Raw genomic sequence first — 27,860 nt, 5'->3', positions numbered from 1 at the left:
TATCACGGGATATTGAATGTAGTTTCCTGTGCTATACGGTAGGACCTTGCTGTTTATTCATCCTATATGTAATAGTTCACATCTGTTAATCCTGAGCTCCCAGTCCTTCCCTCTCCCACCTCTGCCCCCTTGGCAACCACAGGTCTGTTCTCTATGTCTGTGAGTCTGTTTCTGTTTTGTAGATACGTTCATTTGTGCCATTAGATTCCAGGTATAAGTGACATCTTATGGTATTTGTCTTTCTCTTTCTGACTTACGGCAGTTAGTATGATAATCTCTAGTTGCATCCATGTTGCTGCAAATGGCATTACGTCATTCTTTTTTATGGCTGAGTAATACTCAATTGTACATATGTACATTTATCCATTCATCTGTTGCTAGACATTTAGATTGTTTCTGTGTCTTGGCTACTGTGAACATAGATGTGCATGTCTCTTTTTGAATTATTGATTTGCCCAGGTAAATGCCCAGGCATAGGATTGCTGGATCATATGGTAATTCTATTTCCAGTTTTCTGAGGAACCTCCACACTGTTTTCCATAGTAGCTGTACCAATTTACATTCCCACCAAATGAATAGGAGGGTTCCCTTTTCGCTACACACTTTCCAGCATTTGTTGTTTGTATATTTTTTAATGATGGTCATTCTAACTGGTGTGACGTGGTACCTCATTGTAGTTTTGATTTTCATTTCTCTAATAATTAGTGATGTTGAACTAATGTGCCTATTGGCCATCTGTATGTTCTTTGAAGAAATGTCTACTAAGATCTTTCACCTATTTTTCCATTGGGTTGTTTGTTTTTTGTTGTTGTTGAGTTGTATGAGCTGTTTGTATATTTTGGAGATTAAGTCCTTGTCTGTCACATCATTGGCAAATATTTTCTCCCATTCTGTACGTTGTCTTTTTTTTTTTTCTTTTTATAGTCTCTTTTGTGTGTGAAAGTCTATACGTTTGATTAGGTCCATCCCATTTGTTTATTTTGTTTTTATTTCTATTGTCTAGGGAGACTGAGCTAAGAAAACATTAGTACATAAGATAATAATATTTAAAAAATGCATTTTGCTATGCAAAACCACCTAGGCTCGAAAGGCTACAAATTGTACAATTTTACCATTTATATGACATTCTGGGAAAAAGCAAAATTGTAGGAATGGAACAGATAAATAGTTGTGAGGGGTAGGGTGAGGGGTTGAATACAAAGGGGAATTTTTAGGGTGATAGAAGCATTCTGTATGCTATTGAGATGGTGGACACATGACTATGCATTTGTCAAAGACCATGCAGAGTGAATTTTACTATGTGAAAAAAATATAAAACTTTCAGAAGAAAATGCATGTTCTGCAACTTGTGTTTGGTGATGTCAGGGAATCCCAGATGGAATTCAGAGTGTGACTAATGAATCTGTTTTACAAATGTATGAAGTAACCTCAGTGAAGGGAGTGGGGAATAAAATAAACTGAACTAAAAAAATTAAAATAAAATGGGCTAAAGAATTCTCTCAAATTATTAACAGTATCTGGGAGTGATTTTTATTGCTATATATTTGTGTATTTTTGAATGTTCTTTGGTAAGGAAATGTAACTTTTGTAATTAAAAAATTAACAGTAAAAAGATAATAACATATTAGAAAGTATTTCTATTTCAATTTTTTTCTCCTACTAGGTTTATTACTATGATTAAGAATCAGTATGTAAGTAGTGAATATATATTCTCCACTCTGTACTATGCAAGACAGGTATACACAGACTCTGCTTTTGAAATACTTAGTTTTATCAATAATTTAGCAATCAAGACTTTATTGATAATTTGTGGCAGTAGTTTATAAATTAGAGACTCCAGATGGTTTAGGAAAATAATGTTGGGAAATAAGTATAATCAAACCTTATTATTAATTTGATTATAATGAAAGTTTGAGTATAATGACATACTTGGGGGCCTAATGAATATTCTTGAAACTGCTTACATTCCTTGAAAACTGAGATGTAGTCTGATAATTATGCAACCTGCTTCTCCTAGTGTTCTGTTTGAGTTTTCCTGATTTTTTTTTTTCTGATTTCATGTATATTTCATTGTGTAGGAGATTATGTTTCTGTAAGCAATCCTGAGGGCAATTTTATAATATCCCAGCTCCAAGAATTGGAAGATCTCTTTTTATTGGCAGCAGGAACAGGCTTCACACCAATGGTTAAAGTACTGAATTATGCTTTGACTAATATACCCAGTCTCAGGTATGTCATTTTACATTTAATTACTATCCCTTTTGAGGCTGTTAGATTAGTAGAAGGTATTCTAAATCGATTAAAAACTCAGTGGACTTCAACAGACATGTTCTCATCATCAGTCATCATTTCTTACTCCTTCTCTACTCTAAGCTGTTTTATTCATTTGATTCCTTTAGTTTTGATACCTTTGATTACCTAATTGGCACTGAAAAACATTCATGCTAATTCACGGTTAGAATTTCCATTCGTGCATATTTTAAATATAATTGAAATAGTACTTTTGAATTGTTGTTTTTTCTTTTAAGGAAAGTGAAGCTGATGTTCTTCAATAAAACAGAGGATGACATAATTTGGAGAAGCCAGTTGGAGAAATTAGCATTTAAAGATAAAAGGTATTAAAGTAGTACTAGCTCTGTGTTTAGATATTTTCATACGTGTTCAGTCAGTTGAGACCTTAACCTCTTTCAGTTCAAGTTTTTAGTTGACCAGAAAACTCCTTCTAACAAAAAGTAAACAAATCAGTAATTCTCTTTAAAAAAATTTAAATGCAAGTAATGTTAATACACCTTTCCCAAAGAAATACCATTTGATAAGGTCAATGTGACATCAAATATGTATTGATAAAATATATAATGGACTTTATAATGGACTTGATTGTTTAAATTAAGAAAAAAAATTTTGTCGGCACCACATTGTTCATGGGATCATGTTCCCCAACTAGGGATCAAACCCACACCCCCGACACTGAGAGCTCAGAGTCCTAACCGCTGGGCCGCCAGGGAAGTTCTGGGCTTTCTCTTTATATCGTTATTTATAGTGAGTTGGGTTTCTTTGAAAATGATCCAGTGTAGTCAGTTTGGTAATTCAGGATTTTCTAATTACAATGGGGACAAATCAAATCAGTTTGGTGAGATGAGTTAAACAAAAATAAACATGTTTTGGGACTTCCCAGGTGGTCCAGTGTTTAAGATGCCATGCCTCTAGTGCAGGTAGCCTGGGTTCGATCCCTGGTCAGGGAGCTAGGTCCTGCATGGTGCAGCTCAGGATCCCACATTAAATAAAGCCAGATTAAGTAAATAAGCAGACATGATTCTCTGCTACAGGGTTCCTGAGAGTCTTCACCAGCCACGCCAGTGCCTGTTGTGACTCTCCAGGAAGGGGGTTAGTTATACATCGTTTAACAAGATTCTCTTCATTTTTGTCTGTTTACATAAACACATTAAATATCACAAATGATCCTCAGTAGACACTTTGGGAAATGCCAGTGTAGTTCATGGAAGAGAATTTGAGGCAGGCTGAATTCAGTGGTAGAATAAGGCAGCAAGGACAGCAGGGTCACAATTTGTTTCATTGAGAAAGGAGCCCAAGCATAGTGAAGAAGGTGAGATGGGTTAACAGGCATATGCTCCATCTCCCCTAAAGAGAGGTGCAGCATGACATTCAAAACACATCTTTTAGAAGAAGAGCGAATTGAACAATCTGTCATACATCCTGAAGCATTTTTGTAATCGTTAAAAACTATTTCTAGAATTGCGGAACTTCCTAAGTCATACAAAACAGCTGACATAAATGTTTATGTTTTTGATGATATAGTATAGATAAAGTTCTCTGCGTTTTCAAACCTAAAGACTTCAGGAACTCAGCTGTCCCAGGGCCTCCAGGTACTCCTGAGTATTTTCCAAACATCTTTCGTAAGGTGATGCCATGGTTCCTCCTCGTCTTTCCTCCCTGTAGTCTCCCATCCTCCCCCTCATTCTCTTTTAGTAAGTAATTTGCACAAATTAAGAGTGATCTGAACTTAATGATCTTTGAAGTGTTTTCTCTTCTTAATATACTTAAAACATAATCCTAAGAATATTTATTATGTCTAAGTAGTTGCATGGCAATTTAGAGCCTAATTTAAAGAAATACAGATTCCTGGGTTTTTCAAGTGTCTTTTTCACTCAAAGTGGAAAATTGGAAGCAGCGTTTATGAAAAAACCTGAAGACCTAAATTCTGGCTTTCTGTCTACCCTTTACTAGCTTGAAGCTGTATTCAAAATTACTTGACTCTGTGGGCCTCTTTATCTTCGAAATAGAATAATGACGTTTGTCGTGCTTCCTTCCTAAGGCTATTGTGAGGACTAGAGAAGGCAGTGTAAATGCTTTGGAAACTGTGAAGCCCTGCCTCAGATATTTGGATTGCGGTTAGGGAGGACCCCTGTGGACATGCATTTCATTTCTGTATTGACTACTTGAGATTCTTTTTCCTAAACAATCATTTAAAAGACTTTAGACAGACGGAGCTATACTTTTGTAGCTAGTTTTTTGTTTTTTCTTTTGTAAGTACTTCTGGCAGTTTGGGGACATGGTATTTTGTAAGATCTTTTCCTTGTACAAGGAAAATTCCTTTACTAGTATTTCAGCGAACAGTATTTCTTTGATGTAAGAACTAATTGGTGAAGGGACTGTGTTGACAGCGTCTGAACACAAAGTATGCTTTAACATCCCCTGTGTGTTTTTTCTTGCATGGCCCACGTAATTGGGTTGGTGGCATTGTGTGGGCTTGAGGATAAGGAAAGGCCCCCCTTTCCCCACTTCTGGATGAGTGGCTCTACAGCACTCATCAGGTGAGTGAGATGCTCCAATTTGCTGGGAGAAGTGAGAATGTTTTGACTGCCAGCCCACCTTTATCCTCTCTCTTCTGCTCCCGCGCCTGTGTGTTCTCTGCCCCCTGCCTTCTCTTCCGCCTTCTGGAGACACACTCGCCTTGCTGGAGGCCTGCTGCTGGCACTGACTTCCAGCCCTGGCTGACCTGTGTCCTCCGGAGACTCATGGTCAGACCCTCACTGGGAAACACGTGGCTTCGTATGGGTACGTGGCTTTGGAACAGTTATCAGGAACCTTCCATATTCTGAGACTGATGCAGATGGAGGAGAAACCTGGCCTTAAAGGCTTACCGATGGGTTTTGGTAGTAGTGTTCATTCAAGATATATAATTGTTGAGTCCCATACATAGAAGGAAAGTAAAAGCTTAAATTTACTGTAAGGTAGTTTTAATTGGTCACATCTATCATTTAGTTGGGCTTCCAGGGTGGCTCAGTGGGAAAGAATCTGCCTGCCAGTGGAGAAGGAAATGGCAACCCACTCAGTACTCTTGCCTGGGAAATCCCATGGACAGAGGAGCCTGGTGGGCTACAGTCATAAACATCCTTTAGTTAACATTTAAGGCTTTTTTTTCTGTTAAGTCACCCTTTCCTACATCTTGACTCTCCTGTGTCACTTCTCATTTTACCAATACATTTCTGATGACAAAATGTGACACTTGAACACATCGACTTGGTTAGATTATTACTGGATTGTGGCAATAAAAACATGTGTAGTTAAATGAAATACCCTGTTCTCTGTAGGATTAGGACAGTTTTCTAATCAGTCCTTTGTGGAAAAAGGAGGAATAGGAAAAATGGATGCTGAGACTAGTGTGTAATCTAGTATTTTCATTTTCAACAAGCATGTTTATCCAAACAATGTGGTTGGCAAGGGAAATTCTTTGAAACATAATTGTATAATGGAAACTTATTAACCTTGTGACCTTGGGCAAGTTACTTGATCTGATGGAGCTTCATTTTTTCCATCTGTGAAAAGGGACATCAATATCTGCATCATAGGATTGTTTGCATATGGGGGCAGTGGAATGGCAGAGTAGGTGCTGGGCCCAGAATTAGTATATTTGTAACGTTCATTCATTCGTGAAATACTTGTGAGCGTCTGCCATGTGCCTGTTCCCCAGGGTTATGATAGGAAACGGGGATGTTGTGTTGCCTTATTTTCTCATGCAATCCATTTTCCCACGTTGCTAAGTTTACTAGAACCACAGAAAATAGGAAGACCGTCAGTGTTCTTTTAGGATGTTTCTGTTTCGGTTCAGTTTTCATGTCATTAAGCCTTAAATGTGAGTGGGGAAAGAAAGCTTGCCTGAATTTTATCCGAATATACTATTACACTTGACCATTAACTCCAGTAATTGGAATTTGGTTCACAGCATTCCAAGTCTAGGGAAGTCTCCCACATATACGCTCCTAAAGAAAAATGAGAGAGAAACAGAACATAAATATGTACAGCAGCAGCTGTAGCTAATTATTATGTAAACTGCGATCCAAATTAAGTTTCTCCTATTTTTGTCTTTTACTGAGCAGTGTTATGAGGCCTGCTTGGCTCAGTATTATGCATTGGTACTTCCCTCGCTCCTCAGTAGAATTCACCTACTCTGAGTTCTCGGCTTTTGCAGAATTAGTTTTCAGGGGAAGGACAGTTTTACAATGAGATTGACTTCTGGGTGGCATTGATGATTTGTTGATTTCTCTGTTTATAGAATTAATATGAATTTATGTAGAAAAATATATATGGGGAAAAAATCATCTGTAGTCTTACCATCCAAGCAACAATAATGGTCTGTATCTTTCCATTTTCTTTCTCTTTCTCCCCTTTTCTCCCCGCCCACACATACTGACATACATGTATTATTTGTTTTCTTTTGTATTTTTTAAATAATGTAGTCCTGCTGACTATACTTTTTATAACCCCATTTTCTCTTTAGTGTATTGTGTGTGTTCTATGTATAGAATACTTTAAACATGACTCTTGACCTGGAGTGAGTCTACACCCTAGGGGGCATTTATGTTTGGAAACATTTTTGATTAACAACTAATGACGTGGGTTCCCCTGGCACCTAGTGGGTAGAGGCCAAAAATGCTGTTAAGAGCCTACCGTGCACAGAACAACACAAGATGACAGAAAATTATTCTGCCCAAAATGCCAGTAGTGCTAGTTGGGAAAGCCTGCACTATACCATGGTTTTTAATAGCTGCATTGTATTTGGTCATTGAGTTCATTGTTTTTCAGTCACTTGATGGTGTCTGATTCTTTGCTACCCCATGGACTGCAGCACGCCAGGCTTCCCTGTCCACCACAAACTCTCAGAGCTTACTCAAACTCATGTCCATTAAGTTGGTAATGCCATCCAACCATTTCATCCTCTGTCGTTCCCTTCACTTACCTTCAATCTTTCCCAGATTCAGGGACTTTTCCAATGAGTCAGTTCTTTGCATCAGGTGGCCAAGGTATTGGAGCTTCAGCATCAGTCTTTCCAATGAATATTCAGGATTGATTTCCTTTAGGGATGACTGGTTTGATCTCCTTGCAGTCCAAGGGACTCTCAAGAGTCTTCTCCAACACCACAGTTCAAAAGCATCAGTTCTTCACTGCTCATCCTTAGGGTCTAAGGGTCTAATTCTCACATCGGTACATGATTACTGGAAAAACCATAGCTTTGATTATATGGACCTTTGTTGACAAAGTGATATCTCTGCTTATTAATATGCTAAGTTTTTCATAGCTTTTCTTCCAAGGAACAAGCATCTTTTAATTTCATGGCTGCAGTCACCATCTGCAGTGATTTCGGAGCCCAAGAACATAAAGTCTGTCACTGTTTCCATTGTTTCTCCATCTGTTTGCCATGAAGTGATGGGACCGGAAGCCATGATCATAGTTTTCATAATGTTGAGTTTTAAGCCAACTCTTTCACTCTCCTCTTTCACTTTCATCAGGAGGCTCTTTAGTTCCTCCTTGCTTTCTGCCATAAGGGTGGTGTCATCTGCATATCTGAGGTTATTGATATTTCTCCTTGCAGTCTTGATTCTAGTTTGTGCTTCATCCAGCCCAGCGTTTCTCATGATGTACTCTGCATATAAGTTAAATAAGCAGGGTAACAATATACAGCCTTGATGTACTTCTTTTCCAATTTTGAACCAGTCTGTTGTTCCATATCCAGTTCTAACTATTGCTTCTTGACCTGCATACAGGTTTCTCAGGAGGCGGGTAAGGTGGTCTGGTATTCCCATCTCTTTAAGGATTTTCCACAGTTTGTTCTGATCCACACAGTCAAAGGCTTTAGTGTAGTCAGTGAAGCAGAAGTAGATGTTTTTCTGGAATTCTCTTGCTTTTTCTGTGATCCAGTGGATGTTGACAATTTGATCTCTGGTTCTTCTGCCTTTTCTAAATCCAGCTTGTACATCTGGAAGTTCTCAGTTCACGTACTATTGAAGCCAAGCTAGGAGGATTTTGAGCATTACCTTGCTGGCATATGAAATGAGTGCAATTTTACGGTAATTTAAACATTCCTTGGCACTGCCTTTCTTTGTTATTGGAATGAAAACTGACCTTTTCCAGTCCTGTGGCTGTTGCCAAGTTTTCCAAATTTGCTGACAGCTCAAGTACAGCACTTTAACAGCATCATCTTTTAGGAGTTGACGTAGCTCAGCTGGAATTCCATCACCTCCACTAACTTGGTTCGTAGTGATGCTTCCTGAGGCCCTCTTAACTTCACACTCCAGGATGTCTGGCCCTTGGTAAGGGATTACATCATCGTGGTTATCTGGATCATTAAGACCTTTTTTGTACAGTTCTGTGTACTGCACGGTAAAAATTCACCAGAAGAATCACTAAGTCAAAGTATACCAAGGCTATTGATCCATGTTGACAAATAGCCTCTCAAAAGGTAAAAGTTTTTCTGTACTCTGGGGACTAGCAATGTGTTAGTTCCTTTAAGATAGCAAAATCCAGTGATTCCAGAAGCATAAGGAAACTGAACAAAATGCTTGAATCCCTTCCTTTTCCTGAGTTGCCTATGAAGCAACTCAGATATGTGGGTCCCTAATCTGGACCCTAAACCACTTTCTCTCTCCCTGCTAGATGTTCCTCCAGGGGTGTGTTTCTTGGAATGTGTTCATGTATTCCCACCCTAAAGGGCTCTGTGATTAAATAGGTTTGAGAAATAATGTATGCTTTGTTAGCTTCTTGAAGCTTAATATGAACTTACCATATTCAAGGCTTTGAAAAATTCTAAAGAAATATCTTTTCATTTTCCCCCAAACTTACTTGATTAGGTTAGCTTTTTTTTTTTTCATGAGACTACCACTAACATTGGGAAGAACACAAGTGTTTCATCAGATTCCATTTTGAGAAATGTTTCTATAAGATGTACATTTTATCTCTTGTTAACGTCAGCTGTTTATTTTATGAGCTGTTTTTCCCATGAGCAAACAGCATTCACCACAGTTTCTAGTATTTTTCTTTAGAGAAACTAGGGAAAGCTGGGGCCCCAAATACTCTTAAAATACTATTTTGTGGGTAGTAACAAGTCACTGAAGCTTTTTAAGCAAAGTAATTGTGAGATTGGATCTGGGTTTTTAGGAGAACTAGTGTAACAAGGATGTGCCAGGTAGATGAGGATAAGGCTAAATAGAGCAGCATCTTAGACAAGAGATAGAAGGGCTGGAACTGAAGCTGTGGCAGTAAAAACAGGAGGGCAGGGCTGCGCATGTGTAAGAAATAAGAATCAGTGGGTCCGGGAGGTTGATTGCCTGGGGGAGGAGGGAATATGTTGTGAAATGACTTCAGGCTCTGCATGTGGTGTAGACTGAATGAATACATTTGTATCTCAAGATTTTTTATCTCAAGTCGTTATCAGTCTACTTGAAAATAATTTCTTTTTGACAAGCTTGTTTACTTCCATTGACATTTAGACCTCATAGAATCAGGTCTCTCTTTCTCTCTCATATATATTGCCTTGCACTTTATGGATCCTCGAAATGTATTTTCTGATAACTTTTTCAAGAGTCCAAGTCCTTTCTGGCACTTTTGAAATCATACAGTAGAAAGGAATTTCAGGACATTCACCAGTGCACCCCTGCATGCCTCAGAGCTGCAAATGGTCCAGACAGTAAGTTGCCTTGTAGAAAAATTCAGAAGTAACCATCCATAATAACCATCTCTATCTTGATGTGGTGTAAAAAATCCTTCATTCAGGTATTTTTGAGTTAACTTGGGATTGCTCCCACTCCAGTTTAAGCTCTTTTGCAGTCCCGGGAAGGAGAAGATCATTCAGTCGTGTCCACCTCTTTGTGACCCCATGGACTGTAGCCCACCAGGCTCCTCTGTCCATGGGATTCTCCAGGCAGGAACACTGGAGTGGGCGCCGTGTCCTCCTCCAGGGCAGCCTCCTTCCATGCTCTAAAACTGCATCCATGCCACCTGGTCTTCTTCCGTTGAGAGCCCCAAAGGTCTGCCCAGGGGACCATTGTGTAACTAAATACAAAACACACAAGGCATTTATACCATTTACGTAAGGATCACAGTTATTTCTCACCCTTTGGTAGATGCCTACAGAAAGTATGCCACTGATGAGGCTTTTTTTTTCTTTTTAAAGCAGCTCTTTCAAGGAAAAGCAGGATTTTTTTTGGATGACAAAGGACACCAATATTGATTTACATATCTTAGCAGTTTTATTCCAGTTGAGAGGTTTATTGGAAGATAGAGGCAGAGGAGACTATCTTTCATTTGTAATTTCACAAGGCAGCTGCTGCATTCCATTGCACTATGTATGATTAGAAATGTCTTAAGATTCTGCAGCTGCTCTTGGGTTCCCTTTGATAATCTGATGAAAGTTTATGGACCTTCCCAGAAAAATGCTCTTACAAATTCATATACATTTTTATATGTCATTTCATAGATACCAGCATATGGCTTTGCTTTTCCAAGTATAGTGTTCATTTTTAACCAATATAGCTTGTTCAAAAAATTCCTTTATTTATTCCTCAAGTATTTTTTGCACATTTGTCTCAAACCAAGCCTGAATACAGTGTAGGAGATAAACAAGGACTCTGCCCTCATGAAGCAGTAAACAAACATCACATTCCAGAATTATCTAACACTTTCTTAATTATAAGTGCAGGAAAGGAAAAAATGTTAGTGAAAGAATGTTTTTGGGGGGTGCTATTTTGTACAGGGTGGATTTGAATCACCGCTAAAACAAAATGGGAATCTTGAAGGCAAGAAATAAAACATGTCTCTATAGGGTTTTTAAATATAAAATCAGATTATTAGACTTGTAAGAGCATGTAGTTTTTCCCACCTAGAGTCTGGCTCTGCTGAGAGCTGGGACAGCTTTTCATCCCCAGCTGGCCCTGAGCTGATTTGTGTACTTGTCCCACCCTCACCCTCCCCGCCCCGGCTCCCATCAGCTTTGGCACGTGAACCTGCTGCAGTGTGCAGTGGCGAGGACCGCTGCTCCAGCTGCCTCTTGTTTCTGCTCTGATATTTGGCTACCCAGGCCACCTCACAAGAGAAGTAATTCACTTCAGCGTTTTCTTGAGATTGACATATAATTAATTTCTGCCCCTCTTGAGAAAATATCTAAATTACTCAAGCAGAAAATGCAGCAAGGCATTTGATCTATGCTGCTGAAAAATGGTAAGAATTAATGGTGTTTGTGAAAACAGAGCAAAGGAACCGGGTACAGCTTAGAATTTTCAATTTGCTGTGGCTCTTCACCAGCAGTTCACATAACATATTACAGAGCTGTGGGAAGAACTGGTCTGGAGCTCCTGTGAGGCTTGGTTTGATGTACTTCTTTCTTATTGTAATTCTGTGCCCTTGTCTAAGGCCTTACTCCCCAGTGTCTGGGCGCTTCCCGTGTGCTGGCCACTAGGGGTGCAGCGGTAACCAGTCCCTGCCCTCATGGAGTTTCTAGTCTTATGGGGAAAGTAGACATTACTAAAATGATCATCTCGGTGGCCACCTATTTACAGCCTGATTTAAGAGTGATAAAAGAAGAGGAAAAGGGAAGCGTCTCTACAACACGTGTAAGGAGAGACTTGGTGGAACGAACAGCAGTGCTTCCCTGGAAGTGATGCTTGAGCTAAGAGCTGAGCGGTGGGGTGTGTGGTAGAAACTTTACAAAAAGAGAGCAGGCAGGGTGTGGCAGTGCAGGCTGAGAGGCAGGGCACAGAGCGGGGAGCTAGGCCTGGGGGGATTTGGGTGTGAAAGGTGAGGCAGGTCAATCTCCGGTTTCTGGCTTGTGGCCCCGCATGCCTGTGGTGCCCTTCACAGCAGTGAAGCCAGGTGTGGCCTGCGTGGTGAGGTGCAGACAGTAGTGGGAGAGTCAGATAGGCAGCTGGCTATCGGAGTCAAGGACTCATTGGACGGGTTTGAGTCAGATTAAAATGCACGTGTTCTTTACTGAGCAGATTAATAGAAGCCTGGAGCTAAGGTAACTTTGAGCTTTCTTTTTTTTTAATTCAAAATATTTTAATTTCAAATGATTTGGTTTGTAGGGTCCCTAAAATCCACATTCTCTATCTTGGGTATAGTCATCCTTGGTTTAATTCAACAACTGTTTGAGTGGAGTACATTTATATGTAGGTAGAATGTAATTACACACAGATCATGAACCCAGGCTAAGCTCTCTCTGAGTTCAGTAAAAAATGTCACATTATTCTCTTTCCTGTAACAAAAGTTTATGTTAAATTACTATGGATTTACTTGAATTTTTTGTGAAATCTTTGTTTACAATCCCTTCCAGTGCTCTTCTAGCAAGTGTATCAACCTTCCTATATTCAGTTGTTCTCCAGAGGAGAAAAAGATGTTTTAGTGAACTTGAAACATGTTCATGATGTGTTTAACATAATAAACTTTTTTAAAAAATGTTTCTTTTCTCCAGATTTGAGGTTGAATTTGTCCTCTCAGCACCTACTTCTGAATGGAATGGCAAACAGGGATACATTTCACCAGCTCTGCTCTCTGAATTTTTGAAAAGAAGTTCAGACACATCCAAAGTCCTCATCTGCCTTTGTGGACCAACGCCATTTACAGAACAAGGAATGAAGTGAGTAGCAATGTGGTAGGTGAAAGAACTGCAGCACTGGTGAAATGACCACCTTCTATAAAAAGCAGCTGATGTGGCTCTCAGTTCTTCCTGTTCATATGAGCCCACACTTTAGTAGTCTGTCACAGTGTAAGAAAATCATGACGAAGTGTTTAATCTGTATGCAGTGAAGGGTTGGAGGCCCCAGTTACGCACAGAGTTAAACCTGAACACAAAAGTAAGACATACCCAAGCTCTTGATAGCCTCTCATAGGGGCAGGCAGCATGAACACATTCACAGAATGGGTGCCCGGTCTTTCCTGGGACACTAGATTCAACCTCTCCTTCCACCAAAGCTTCATAATATATAATAATCTTTTAAAAATATAAGCTGTGTTCATCTCATTTTAGCTTTTGATCCTCCTTCACTCTCTGCAGCTGGGTGAGCATTAGTCAAAGAGTTGAACTCTGCACAATGAAAAATCAGTGGTATGACTATCTTATTTAAAAATCACCTTGATCTGATTTAACTCTAAAATGACACATTAGCGTGTTTTGGTTAGATACAGCGATAGCCACTGTTATTGGGTTTCTAGATTATTTTAAAATATAGCTGCCTTAAATGCTCTGCATTTTCCTTGTTTGGTATATGACTGAACCTAACACTTTCTAGATAGCTTTCTCTCTTGCTGTTTTATTTTTAATTATGAAAAAGACAGGAGGTGTGGCTGGAAAGGTAGGGTGGGATTAGATGGTGAGAGGCTTGCCCGTTGTGCCACATTGGTCCTTTTGACTCCTGTGCCATCCTGGCCCTTGGTGTGAATATGCGTGTCTGCTCTGGAAGCTGCCAATTTGGGTTGGAGTCCCAGCTCCACTGCTTACAGGCACCCTGCAGCCACTAGCTATGAGCCAAAGCTTCTAAACTTCAGTGCGCTCACCTGCATGCACATGTGTGTGCTCAGTGGCTCAGTCATGGCCCACTCTTTGGGACCCTACGGACTGTAGCCTGCCAGGCTCCTCTGTCCACGGAATTCTCCAGGCAAGAATATTGGAGTGGGTTGCCTTTTCCTCCTCCAGGGGATCTTCCCGACCCAGGGATCAACCCCGCATCTCCTGCATCTCTTGCATTGACCGGCAGATTCTTTACCACTGCCACCTGGGAAGCCCCATTTATACAAGGGAGTAAATGATAACGTTTATGCACGTGAAGTGCTTAGCACAGTAACTACATAGAGGGAGTTCTAAATAAATGCTTATCTTTTACAGCAGCATTTTAAACAGCTACTTTTAGGATTTCAGTCTCCTTTGATAGTGTTTTCCAAGTAAAATTATACTTAAGCCGTATTTCTCCTTTTCCTGTTCAGTGAGGGAAAATTAAGATAGAATGCTATGGTATCAACTCCTTACTTTGAAAACTGATAAATAAAGGAGAAAAAATTAAGGATTTATTCTGCCTTTTCTGTATGAGCTATACTACTGGGTAACCACATAACAAGTGAGAAGAAGTTATTCTTTAGAGAATTCCTCGGCTGATAAGCAAATAAAGAATGATAGACGTAGGATGTCATCAACTTCAGTCCCTAATGAGCTAATTGCTCTGCACCTAGATCATCAATGGTGGTTTGCATCCCAAAAGAGAGCCAACCAGGTATTACATGCCTCGTGATGAAAGAGCACTATCTATGACATAGCCCGGTCAAAAAGAATTGAACCTGTATCTGATCAAACTCTAGATCTGATTAATTTAGGGAGATAAAAGGAAAAGGGAACATATTATTAGAGTAAAGCCAAGGGGATACAGCAAAATCAGAACCAGGGGGAGTCAATGTGTGAAAATCTCATTTTGTCAACAAAAAAATTACAGGACAGAGAGAGATGGAGGGGATCTTACAGCTCAAGAGATACCTAAAACACATATAAGCCAGTCACAGTGAATAGACTTCAGTTGGATCTTGATTCAAACATACTTTTAAAAATGATCACACTTATGAGACAGCTGCAGATGTGAACACTTACTAGATATTTGATGACACTAAGGAATTATTGTTAATTTTTTAGAAGTGAAAATTATGGGATTTTTTAGACAGCACATACTAACTGGGAAATATGAAAAAATACTATGGGTTCAATGGTAAACTTTGACCTTATTTTATTTTCAAGCATCTTCCATGAGAAACACGTGCTTTGTATTTGTTTTTCAGGATGCTGCATGATCTGAACTTTTCCAAAGATGAGATCCATAGTTTTACAGCATAATGAAGAGCTGTCATTCAACTGTTTAATCTAAATTCGTGATTACTTAGGGTTTTTTTTAAGAGAACATTTTTGTATATACTAAAAGGTTAACTAGAATCCAAGTTTCAGTTTCTTAAACAAAAACAAATGTTTCTTCACTATAGATACCTTGTGGACTTTATTTTGTACTTTAACTTATTTTACTACTGATATTTGTCCTGAAAAGTCAATCATGACAACAAGTACATATAGGATTCTTTGTTATGAATCACAATGTTCCTTACCTTGTAAACTGTACCACTGTTCTACAATAAGCTCTCGTGTTTTATGACATGATAAAGCAAATGATCATTTTGATCACATTTCTATGCTATACAATGTCTGATTAGCAATACAAATTAAATTTTACATTGCACTGTTAACTCAGGAAATGATTATTTATGTCCTTGTTCTTATTATGAAAACATGGAATGTTATAACTTATTAAGCGATCCAAACATTTTGTGTCTATGGCCTTGATACAGAGTAGAATAAAAATATCCTTAAGTACTTTTTAATCTTTGTCATAGAAATGTGTTTGAATGCATATTTGGGGTGGTATCTAAAGAGAATTTTAAGAGGCAATGATAAAAGATTCTGGAGACACTTCACACAGGTCCTTTTGAATTAGATGTATTTAGAAACTTAGATAACTTTGACAACTATTCTTAGCCGAAACTAGAGGCATTGGGAAAGATAATGGAAGTGTAGCCTCTGGTCCCATGGCCTATAACAATCATTTGCTGCTTTGGAATGGATTAAATTTAAATTCTTTTTGAGTCTGCCTTTAGACCAGCTAGGAAAATGAGGAACACGCCATCCTGAATGATACCTTCCCTGGCTGGCTGCTCGCCCCACAAACGCCAGTTCAGCGGGGAGCCCTCCTAAACTGCTGTGTGGTCATCTTTCTCTCCCTGCCGCTGTGCGCAACCAGCAAAAGCTCTCACAAACGGGGATTCTTCAAAGGGTATCAGGAAGAGCCGTTGTGAGCTTTTCATGAGGAAACCGTGTTGGATGCATAGGTGGTTCTGCATAAGCTGACCTCGATTTTTCAGTGTTATTCAGGATAGCAGCATTGCTTTTTTACAGAAATGCCGGGGAGGGGGGGCCCGGGGAGGGGTGTCTCCAAGTTCCCTGTAAATTATTTTGTACACAGCTAAGCTTCACCGAATGAATGGTATACTCAAGAGAAAACACAATATTAACATTCCTCAAATTACACACCCCCAGCCTCGGAAGCTCCCCAAGTGCAAGTGGCTGAGTCAGCACTGTCCCTCCCTGTGTCCCTCGTCTGTCTGTCCTCACTCATCCAGGCGGGACGTGGCTTTCCTGAGCTTCAGTGCTCCCTGGCGGCTAACAAACATTTTCTACCTCCTGCCTTCCTACCCCCTGCTTTTTCTCCCCTAAGACTATGAACTTTCTAGGCATACCTTTTTTGTTGTTAATTAGTAATATAGAAATTAATTCTACCTTAGCCAGCTTTCTTATTTTTTCTATCCTTTTTCTTCTCTCCTCCAACCCTTTTTTGACTGCCTCCAGTAAACAAAGTCTCTGTTACCCTCTGTTATCTCCTCCTCTATCCTCTTCATACTGCATTTTAAAGCAAAATAAAACCCATAAGCATCCTCTCAACCTGTATATTAATAATCCTCAGATTAGTGTCTTAAATTGAGAATCAACTGAGCTTCAGTTTCACCTCCCAGATACCACCTGGATGTTCCACAACCCCCTAAAATTCAATAGATCCCAAACTAAACTTTTGCCATGACCACCATGTAACCCAACCAGGTTTGTTTGGCTGATGGTTAGCAAGCCAAAACACTTTGACACCAAGGTTTGCAGCAAAGTGAGGGTTTTTCCAGTGGTCATGTGTGGATGTGAGAGTTGGACTATAAAGAAAGCTGTAAGTAAGTAAAGTAGCTCAGTCGTGTCTGACTCTTTGCGACCCCATGGACTGTAGCCTACCAGGCTCCCCGTCCATGGGATTTTCCAGGCAAGAGTACTGGAGTGGGTTGCCATTTCCTTCTCCAGGCGATCTTCCCAACCCAGCGATCGAACCCGTGTCTCCAGCATAAAGAAAGCTCAGCACCGAAGAACTGATGCTTTTGAACTGTGGTTTTGGAGAAGACTCTTGAGAGTCCCTTGGACTGCAAGGAGATCCAACCAGTCCATCCTAAAGGAAATCAGCCCTGAATATTCATTGGAAGGACTGATGCTGAAGCTGAAACTCTAATACTTTGGCCACCTGATGCGAAGAACTGACTCATTGGAAAGATCCTGATTCTGGGAAAGATTGAAGCGGGAGAAGGGGATGACAGAGGAAGAGAGAGTTGGATGGCATCACCTACGTGATGGATGAGAGTTTGAGTAGACTCCCGGAGTTGGTGATGGACAGGGAGGCCTGGTGTGCTGCAGTCCATGGGGTTGCAAAGAATTGGACACGACTGAGCGACTGAATTGAACTGAGGGTTTTTTAAAAAAATCTGCCAAGTCAGGAGGCCAGAGAACAAGTCTCAGATCTGGAAGGGGCTGGGGTAGTTATGGGATAAAGAATAAAGAAGCAGGATTTTCTGAGGCATGGGGAGAGGTGATTGGGAAAAGGTAGGGCAATTGTCATTCTGCGCGTGCGTGACTAAGCTCCAGGCCCTTGCATGTTCCAAAGTGGAGGCACTCTGCAGGACCCAAGTGTGGAGTTTTTAGCCCTCTGATATCAAAAGGTCACTGTGTGGCCGCCATCTGTGCCATTTGGAGCGTCAGTGATCCTATCTAGTCTTAACCAGCTCAGCTCCAGCTAGACACAGCTGACTCCAAGTTCCCAGGAAAGTAACTTGGGCAGACATCTTATTGCTTTGGCTACATGCCCCTTGGAAGACAGGCAAGTCTTAAAACTGCCTTAATTAGTGAAGTCAGCTGAAGTGGATTTGAATTGACCCACAGTTTAAATCTCTCCCAAGTCTGTTCCTCCTCTTGAATTCTTGGGTTCACCGGTGCTACCTTCCATCTCGCCAGTCCTTCTAGAACTATTCAGGCTCAGTGTCACCCTCTCCAGTCTGATTTCATTCCGACCAGCCCTTCCCTGTTGGCCCTAAACCACACCAGTGAAAGCCTTAGAATTGGTCTTCCTATTGTAGTCTTTAATTACTATTCCTATGGTAGCTCAGATGATAGAGAATCTGCCTGCAGTGTAGGAGAACAGGGTTCGATCCCTGGGTCTGAAGATCCCCTGGAGAAGGAAATGGCTACCCACTCCAGTGTTCTTGCCTGGAGAATTCCATGGACAGAGAGCCTGGCGGGCTGTGTAGTCCATGGGTCCGTAAAGAGTCATCACAACTGGACAACTAACAACAACAACAAAAGATTGCAGCCTTGATCTCACTGGAATCCATTCTTCACCCCAGTGTGTTCTAGAACGCCTGGGGAACTCCTCTAACTCGAGCCCCAGTCTCCCATTTAACGCAGCCATATGCTGAGAAGCACACGTGGCCGTAACTATTGTTCTTGAGCAAAGAGCTCCAAGACTCCTATTTCCTGTGTTTGCAATAAGAAAAGGGAATTATATTCAAAGTCACCTTTCCTTGAGAATTCTGCTTGCTTACTTCCTTTTAAAAATGTGTTTATGTGTCAGTTTTCTATTTCTGCCAGAACAAAGTACCCCAAATTTAGTGGCTTAAAACAACAGCCCATTTGTTCCATGGCTTAGATGTCTGGGCCCAGCGAGGCTCATCTGGGTCTTCTTGCAAGGCTGTAATCAGGCTTGTCAGCTGGGCTCGACTCTTCCCTGGAGAAGATTTCGCTTTGGAGACCATTTGAAGAACGTCTTTGGAAGACCATTCTGCCTACTGCAGTCCGTGAAGGGAATAGAGAGAAACTTGTCCAAGGTAAGATAATTATATTTTGTCTAGCCACATAAACTTGTCCTAAACTAGTTTGGGGCTGTGTTTGTTAATAACTACAGACCTCCATCTTTGAGCAGATGACAGTCTCTGCTTGGTCTCTGATATTTAGAATGGTGGTTGCTAGCTTTAAAAAAATGAATCCTCCACCAGACTCCTTCTCTTGGTGTCTTTCTGCTTTGGTTTTCCAATGAATCATCTTCACGCAGAGTTGCCAGTTTGGCAGGCCTCAGAACGCTATCTACAATGCAAAAACGTGTGTTCTACCCTGGTTCCAGTCCTCCTCTGCTGCCCGGTCCCCACTCATGGAATGGAGGCTCCTCCTTGGGGGCAACGTGCTGAGCTTGGGGCCCCTATAATGAGGCACTGATTCCTCACCAGGAAAGCAAGGCCTGAGGACTTCAGGCCGCTGCCCCCAGCCCCCTAGTCCTCCATCACGTGCTCAGCTCTCTTCACCTCGAGAGAAGCTTCTGTTATCCCAAGAATATTCATATCCAAATCCTTCCATAGATGTATTTTTTTATTCCTCTTGGATGAATACCTACTACTGAAATTGCTGAGTCATATGGTAACTGTATATTTAACTCTATTTTATTCTGCATATATTTTTAGATCTAATGTTGAGACATGCTAGTTAGATAATCATGCTTTTGAATGTACTGTTTCAGATTTTTAAGAAAATGCCAGGTTTAGTGGGTTTTTAGTTTGTTTTTCCCAAACTGGTTGTACCATTTTACATTCCTGCCAGCTCTGTATCAGAATTTCACTTCTTCCACATCCTCAACAACCTTGAATTATTAATCTTTTAAGCTTGTAGGGGTATCTTATTGTGGTTTTTTTTAATTTATTTATTTTTAATTGAAGGTTAATTGCTTTACAATATTATAGTTTTAACGCATTGTCTGGTTTCTACTCATGTCGAACTTGTTATCATGTGCCTATTGGCCACTGGTGTATTGTCTTTCATATGGTGTCTGTTTTAATCTTTTGCTCCACTTTTAATTGGATTGTTTTTATTATTAAATTGTAAGCATTCTTTATATATCTAGATAAGTCCTTTTTCAGATTTGTTTCATGAATATTTTCTTCCATTATTTGACAGCAAATCCTATGGAGTGCTTAGTACAAGACTAAGTTTAGAGATATAAATCAATTTAAATTTGACTAAACCAAGAGAGTAAAATAAATAATAGTGCAGAGGGCCACTCTGAAGTTGATATGTGAATGATTAAAATTATAGGACGAGAACTCTGGCAATGGAGTTGGAAGGGAAGGATCAGAGAGGCAGACAGCTAATGACAAGCAGGATCATAATGAAACAGCTTCAATTCTGGTTCAATGACAAACACATTAAATAATGAAAATCATCACTGTCAGCAAATACAAACCACACGAGCTTTGTGGAAGCTTTGCTTTGGGGGAGAAACAACCACTGACTTATTACAGTACATTTTGTCCATTGCTCTGTTAGCAACTGGGCACTTGGAGGTAAATCTGAAAAAGCTGCTGGCAACCCTCTTCCTTAAATTCAAAGAGCTTATGTTCTGACTCAGGATTCTCTAATTAGCCATCGCAGCCCATGATGATTAGAACAGCGAGGGGGATGTATTTTTTCATAATGTTTGCTGAGGCAGCCTGCATGGACTTCATTACAATTCTATTTCCTCTCACTTAGAACATGCTGAAAAACAGTTATTTGTGTTCGGTACAAATAACTCTTACTTGTAAACACGTCTAAGGGAAAAGCTGCTGAAATTCTTAGTGAAATACATTCAGGTATTTGTTATGCTGGGGATCTTTCACTTTCTGAGCAAGTTAATATTTTACTTATATATAAGAATTGTCACAAGGCAGGTCTCGGATAGCCATGTGCTCACACAGTTTAGAAAAAAAAAAAATCACGTCATTATGCATCTAGATTTTCCTCATTGCCTTTCACATATTATGTGGTGTATTTTAATATATACTATGGTGGCTCAGTGGTAAAGAATCCACCTGCCAATGCAGGAGATGCAGGTTTGATCCCTGGGTCAGGAAGATTCCCTGGAGAAGGAAATGGTAACCCACTCCAGTATTCTTACCTGGGAAATCCCATGAACAGAGGAGCCTGACAGGCTACAGTCCATGGGGTTCACTAAGAGTCAGACATGACTTAACAACTGTGTATACACTCATAAAGTATATAGTATTTTAAAATCTTGAATTAATTGTTCTAATTCTTTGGTGAGGTGAGAATTCTGTGCAATATACCATTAGAAGAAGGGCCATTCTTCCTCACTCAGTGGCTGCTGCTGCTGCTAAGTCACTTCAGTCGTGTCCAACCCTGTGACCCCACAGACGGCAGCCCACCAGGCTCCCCCATCCCTGGGATTCTCCAGGCAAGAATAGTGGAGTGGGTTTCCATTTCCTTCTCCAATGCGTGAAAGTGAAGTCGCTCAATCGTGTCCAACTCTTAGCGACCCCATGGACCGCAGCCTACCAGGCTCCTCCATCCATGGGATTCTCCAGGCAAGAGTACTGGAGTGGGGTGCCACTGCCTTCTCCACCTCACCCAGTTAGGAAGTGGCAAAAGCACTCAAATACAGGGCTCCTGGTAATTACTAGGGTTTAGGAAAAGCGCAATCTAGATGGGTGGGATGGAGGAGATGGGAGGGAGGCTCAGGAGGGAGGGAATATATGTATGCATACAGCTGATTCACTTCATTGTATAGCAGAAACTAACACAGTATGGTAAAGCTGCTGCTGCTGCTGCTAAGTCACTTTAGTCGTGCCCGACTCTGTGTGACCCCATAGACGGCAGCCCACCAGGCTTTTCTGTCCATGGGATTCTCCAGGCAAGAATACTGGAGTGGGTTGCCATTTCCTTCTCCAATATGGTAAAGCAATTATACTCTAATTTAAAAAAATACACAAAAGTAACATGTGAAGATACCATCTGCTCACTCAGTAATGAAGCTGTGGAACTCATCCCCTTGATGCTGGACCAACTCTAGAAAAACTCCTGGTTCCTTGGTGCCCCCCCATCCTAGCTCGGGCACAAAGGAAGGCCTTACCTGTGTGTGCTGCCAGGTGTCCCGTGGGATGGACAATCAGCTCTTTCGGGAAGCGTTTTCATTCCTAAACGTGCCCTGTTTTGTTCTCTTGGTCTTGAAATCTTAATTATGGTGAATATTTATGTAGTGCTTTTTCCATTGACAAAGCCAGTTCTAACAACCCTGCAAGGGTAGCTGGGTAAATGTTTAACAACCAGCTTTTCAGTTCAGTTCAGTTGCTCAGTTGTGTCTGACTCTTTGCGACCCCATGGACTGCAGGACACCAGGCCTCCCTGTCCATTGCCAGCTCCCGGAGTTTACTCCAACTGATGTCCATCGAGTCAGTGATGCTACCCAACCATTTCATCCTCTGTCGTCCCGTTCTCCCGCCTTCAATCTTTCCCAGCATCAGGGTCTTTTCCAATGAGTCAGTTCTTCGCATCAGGTGGCCAAAGTATTTGAGTTTCAGCTTCAGCATCAGTCCTTCCAATGAATATTCAGGGCTGATTTCCTTTAGGATGGACTGGTTGGATCTCCTTGCAGTCCAAGGGACTCTCAAGAGTCTTCTCCAACACCACAGTTCAAAAGCATCAATTCTTCACTGCTCAGCTTTCTTGATAGTCCAACTCTCACATCCATACATGACTACTGGAAAAACCATAGCTTTGACTAGACGGACTTTTGTTGGAAAAGTAATGTTTCTGCTTTTTAATATGCAGTCTAGGTTGGTCATTACTTTTCTTCCAAGGAGCAAGTGTCTTTTAATTTCATGGCCGCAATCACCATCTGCAGTGATTTTGGAGCCCCAAGAAATGAAGTTAACCACTGTTTTCCCATCTATTTGCCATGAAGTGATGGGACCAGATGCCATGATCATAGTTTTCTGAATGTTGAATTTTAAGTCAACGTTTTCCACTCTCCTCTTTCACTTTCATCAAGAGGCTCTTTAGTTCTTCTTCGCTTTCTGCCATAAGGGTGGTGTTATCTGCATATCTGAGGTTACTTATATTTCTCCCTGCAATCTTGATTCCAGCTTGTGCTTCCTCCAGCCCAGCGTTTCTCATGATGTACTCTGCATATAAGTTAAATAATCAGGGTAACAATATACAGCCTTGACGTGCTCCTTTTCCTATTTGGAATCAATCTGTTGTTCCATGTGTTCGTTTCCAAGGCAAACCATTCAACAGTAATCCAAGTCTATGCCCTGACCAGTAATGCTGAAGAAGCTAAAGTGGAACAGTTCTATGAAGACCTACAAGACCTTCTATAACTAACACCCGAAAAAGATGTCCTTTTCATTATAAGGGACTGGAATGCAAAAGTAGGGAGTCAAGAAATACCTGGAGTAACAGGCAAATTTGGCCTTGGTGTACAGAATGAAGCAGGGCAAAGGCTAATAGAGTTTTGCCAAGAGAACGCCCTGGTCATAGCAAATACCCATAGCAAAAATTTCAACCACACAAGAAAAGACTCTACACATGGACATCACCAGATGGTCAATAATGAAATCAGATTGATTATATTCTCTGCACCCAAAGATGGAGAAGCTATATACAGTCAGCAAAAACAAGACCAGGAGCTAACTGTGGCTCAGATCATGAACTCCTTATTGCAAAATTCAGACTTAAATTGAAGAAAGTAGGGAAAACCACTAGACCATTCAGGTATGACCTAAATCAAATCCCTTATGACTATGCAGTGGGAGTGAGAAATATATTTAAGGGACTAGATCTGATAGACAGAGTGCCTGAAGAACTAGGGATGGAGTTTCATAACACTGTACAGGAGACAGGGATCAAGAACATCCTCATGGAAAAGAAATGCAAAAAGGCAAAAGGGCTGTCTGAGGAGGCCTTACAAATAGCTATGAAAAGAAGAGAAGTGAAAGGCAAAGGAGAAAAGGAAAGATATTCCCATCTGAATACAGAGTTCCAAAGAATAGCCAGGAGAGATAAGAAAGCCTTCCTCAGTGATCAATGCAAAGAAATAGAGGAAAACAACAGAATGGGAAAGTCTAGAGATCTCTTCAAGAAAATTAGAGATACCAAAAGAATGTTTCATGCAGAGATGGGCACAATAAAGGACAGAAATGGTATAGACCTAAAAGAAACAGAAGATATACAAAAAAGATCTTCATGACCCAGATAATCACAACAGTGTGATCACCAACCTAGAGCCAGACATCCTGGAATGTGAAGTCAAGTGGGCCTTAGGAAGCATCACTTTGAACAAAGCAAGTGGAGGTGATGGAATTCCAGTTGAGCTATTTCATATCCTAAAAGATGATGCTGTGAAAGTGCTGCACTCAAAACACCAGCAAATTTGGAAAACTCAGCAGTGGCCACAGGACTGGAAAAGTTCAGTTTTCATTCCAATCCCAAAGAAAGGCAATGCCAAAGAATGCTCAAACTACCACACAATTGCACTCATCTCACATGCTGGTAAAGTAATGCTCAAAATTCTCTAAGCCAGGCTTCAACCATACATGAACTGTGAACTTGCAGATGTTCAAGCTCATTTTAGAAAAGGCAGAGGAACCAGAGATCAAATTGCCAACATCGGCTGGATCATCAAAAAAGTAAGAGAGTTCCAGAAAAATATCTACTTCTGCCTTATTGACTATGTAAAAGACTTTGACTGTGTGGATCACAACAAACTCGGAAAATTCTGAAAGAGATAGAAATATTATAAATACATATGCACCCAACAAAGGAGCACCACAATATGTAAACAAACACTAACAAGTATGAAAGAGGAAATTAATAGTAACACAATAATAGTGAGAGACTTTAATACCCCACTCACAACTATGGATAGATCAACTAAACAGAAAATTAACAAGGAAACACAAACTTTAAATGACACAATGAACCAGCTAGACCTAATTGATATCTATAGGACATTTCACCCCAAAACAATCAACTTCACCTTTTTCTCAAGTGCACACGGAACCTTCTCCAGAATACATCACATCCTGGGCCATAAATCTAGCCTTGGTAAATTCAAAAAAATTGAAATCATTCCAGTCATCTTTTCTGACCACAGTGCAGTAAGATTAGATCTCAATTACAGGAAAAAAACTATTAAAAATTCAAAAATATGGAGGCTAATAACCAACAAATCATAGAAGAAATAAAAAAAGAAATAAAAATATGCATAGAAATGAATGAAAATGAAAACACAACAACCCAAAACCTATGGGACACTGTAAAAGCAGTGCTAAGGGGAAGGTTCATACCACTACAGGCTTACCTCAAGAAACAAGAGCTCTTTTCCTCCCTGGCTGCTTGAAGATCAGCCACCATCATGAATGACACAGTAACTATCCGGACTAGGAAGTTCATGACCAACCGACTGCTTCAGCGGAAACAAATGGTCATTGATGTTCTTCACCCTGGAAAGGCAACAGTACCTAAAACAGAAATTTGGGAAAAACTGGCCAAAATGTACAAGACCACACCAGATGTCATCTTTGTATTTGGATTCAGAACTGATTTTGGTGGTGGCAAGACAACTGGCTTCGGCATGATTTACGATTCCTTGGATTACGCAAAGAAGAATGAGCCCAAACATAGGCTTGCAAGACATGGCCTGTATGAGAAGAAAAAGACTTCAAGAAAACAGCGAAAGGAACACAAGAACAGAATGAAGAAAGTCAGGGGGACTGCAAAGGCCAATGTTGGTGCTGGCAAAAAGAGATGAAGTGTCTAGCAGTGAGCTGGAGATTGGACAAAAGAAGGAGTAAAGATTCTGCAGTGACTGTATCTGTGGTGCTTGTGGAGATTTTTCATGAAAGAATAAACTAAGACCTTTTCAAAAAAAAAGAAAGAAACAAGAAAGAAGTCAAATAAATAACCTAACTCTACACCTAAAGCAACTAGAGAAGGAAGAAATGAAGAACCCCAGGGTTAGTAGAAGGAAAGAAATCTTAAAAATTAGGGCAGAAATAAATGCAAAAGAAACTAAAGAGACCATAGCAAAAATCAACAAAGCTAAAAGCTGTTTTTTTGGAAAAATAAACAAAATTGACAAACCGTTAGCAAGACTCATTAAGAAACAAAGGGAGAAGAACCAAATTGACAAAATTAGAAATGAAAATGGAGAGATCACGACAGACATCACTGAAATACAAAGGATCATAAGAGACTACTACCAGCAGCTCTATGCCAATAAAATGGACAACTTGGAAGAAATGGACAAATTCTTAGAAAAATATAACTTTCCAAAACTGAACCAGGAAGAAATAGAAGATCTTAACAGAGCCATCACAAGCAAGGAAATCGAAACTGTAATCAGAAATCTTCCAGCAAATGAAAGCCCCAGGACCAGATGGCTTCACAGCTGAATTCTACCAAAAATTTAGAGAAGAGCTAACACCTATCTTACTCAAACTCTTCCAGAAAATTGCAGAAGAAGGTAAACTTCCAAACTCATTCTATGAAACCACCATCACCTTAATTTGAAAACCAGATAAGGATGCCACAAAAAAAGAAAACTACAGGCCAATATCACTGATGAACATAGACGCAAAAATCCTTAAGAAAATTCTAGCAAACAGAATCCAACAACATATTAAAAAAAAATCATACACCATGACCAAGTGGGCTTTATCCCAGGAATGCAAGGATTCTTTAATATCTGCAAATCATTCAATGTAATACACCACATTAACAAATTGAAAGATAAAAACAATATGATTATCTCAATAGATGCAGAGAAAGCCTTTGACAAAATTCAACATCCATTTATGATTAAAACTCTCCAGAAAGCAGGAATAGAAGGAACATACCTCAACATAATAAAAGCTATATATGACAAACCCACAGCAAGCATCACCCTCAATGGTGAAAAATTGAAAGCATTTCCCCTGGAATCAGGAACAAGACAAGGGTGCCCACTCTCACCACTACTATTCAACATAGTTTTGGAAGTTTTGGCCACAGCAATCAGAGCAGAAAAAGAAGTAAAAGGAATCCAGATAGGAAAAGAAGAAGTGAAACTCTTGCTGTTTGCAGATGACATGATCCTCTACATAGAAAACCCTAAAGACTCTACCAGAAAATTACTAGAGCTAATCAATGAATATAGCAAAGTTGCAGGATATAAAATTAACACACAGAAATCCCTTGCATTCCTATACACTAACAATGAGAAAACAGAAAGAGAAATTAAGGAAACAATACCATTCACCATTGCAACAAAAAGAATAAAATACTTAGGAGCATATCTACCTAAAGAAACAAAAGACCTATACATAGAAAACTATAAAACACTGATGAAAGAGATCAAAGAGGACACAGACAGATGGAGAAACATACCGTGTTCATGGATTGGAAGAATCAAGATTGTCAAATTGGCTATACTACCCAAAGCAATCTATAGATTCAATGCAATCCCTATCAAGCTACCAACAGTATTTTTCACAGATCTAGAACAAATAATTTCACAATTTGAATGGAAATACAAAAAACCTCGAATAGCCAAAGTAATCTTGAGAAAGAAGAATGGAACTGGAGGAATCAACCTGCCTGACTTCAGGCTCTACTACAAAGCCACAGTCATCAAGACAGTATGGTACTGGCACAAAGACAGAAATATAGATCAATGGAGCAGAATAGAAAGCCCAGAGATAAATCCACGAACCTATGGACACCTTATCTTTGACAAAGGAGGCAAGGATATACAATGGAAAAAAGACAACCTCTTTAACAAGTGGTGCTGGGAAAACTGGCCAACCACTTGTAAAAGAATGAAACT

The 27,860-nt window shown here is 40.1% G+C and overlaps 2 protein-coding genes across 4 annotated transcripts in view; both read left to right on the top strand.

Annotated features, from left to right (window-relative positions):
• LOC133047324 (cytochrome b5 reductase 4) overlaps positions 1–15,696 on the top strand; it is a 100,580-nt gene extending 84,884 nt beyond the window's left edge. For all 3 annotated transcript variants that reach the window (XM_061130543.1, XM_061130542.1, XM_061130544.1), the window contains 4 exons: positions 2,079–2,229; positions 2,529–2,615; positions 12,761–12,925; positions 15,106–15,696. In XM_061130543.1, the coding sequence (XP_060986526.1) occupies positions 2,079–2,229; positions 2,529–2,615; positions 12,761–12,925; positions 15,106–15,160 (458 nt within the window). In that variant the 3' untranslated portion in view covers positions 15,161–15,696. The remainder of the gene's footprint in view (positions 1–2,078; positions 2,230–2,528; positions 2,616–12,760; positions 12,926–15,105) is intronic.
• Positions 15,697–25,345: 9,649 nt separating this feature from the next.
• LOC133046995 (small ribosomal subunit protein eS24-like) lies at positions 25,346–25,975 on the top strand. Its single transcript, XM_061130034.1, has one exon. It carries the CDS (start codon positions 25,410–25,412, stop codon positions 25,803–25,805), a length of 396 nt encoding a protein of 131 aa, XP_060986017.1. The 5' UTR covers positions 25,346–25,409; the 3' UTR covers positions 25,806–25,975.
• Positions 25,976–27,860: the final 1,885 nt, after the last annotated feature.

This window comes from Dama dama, chromosome 26, assembly GCF_033118175.1.
Source record: "Dama dama isolate Ldn47 chromosome 26, ASM3311817v1, whole genome shotgun sequence".
Taxonomy (NCBI): Eukaryota; Metazoa; Chordata; class Mammalia; order Artiodactyla; family Cervidae; genus Dama; species Dama dama.
This window is presented reverse-complemented; position numbering and strand designations above follow the sequence as displayed.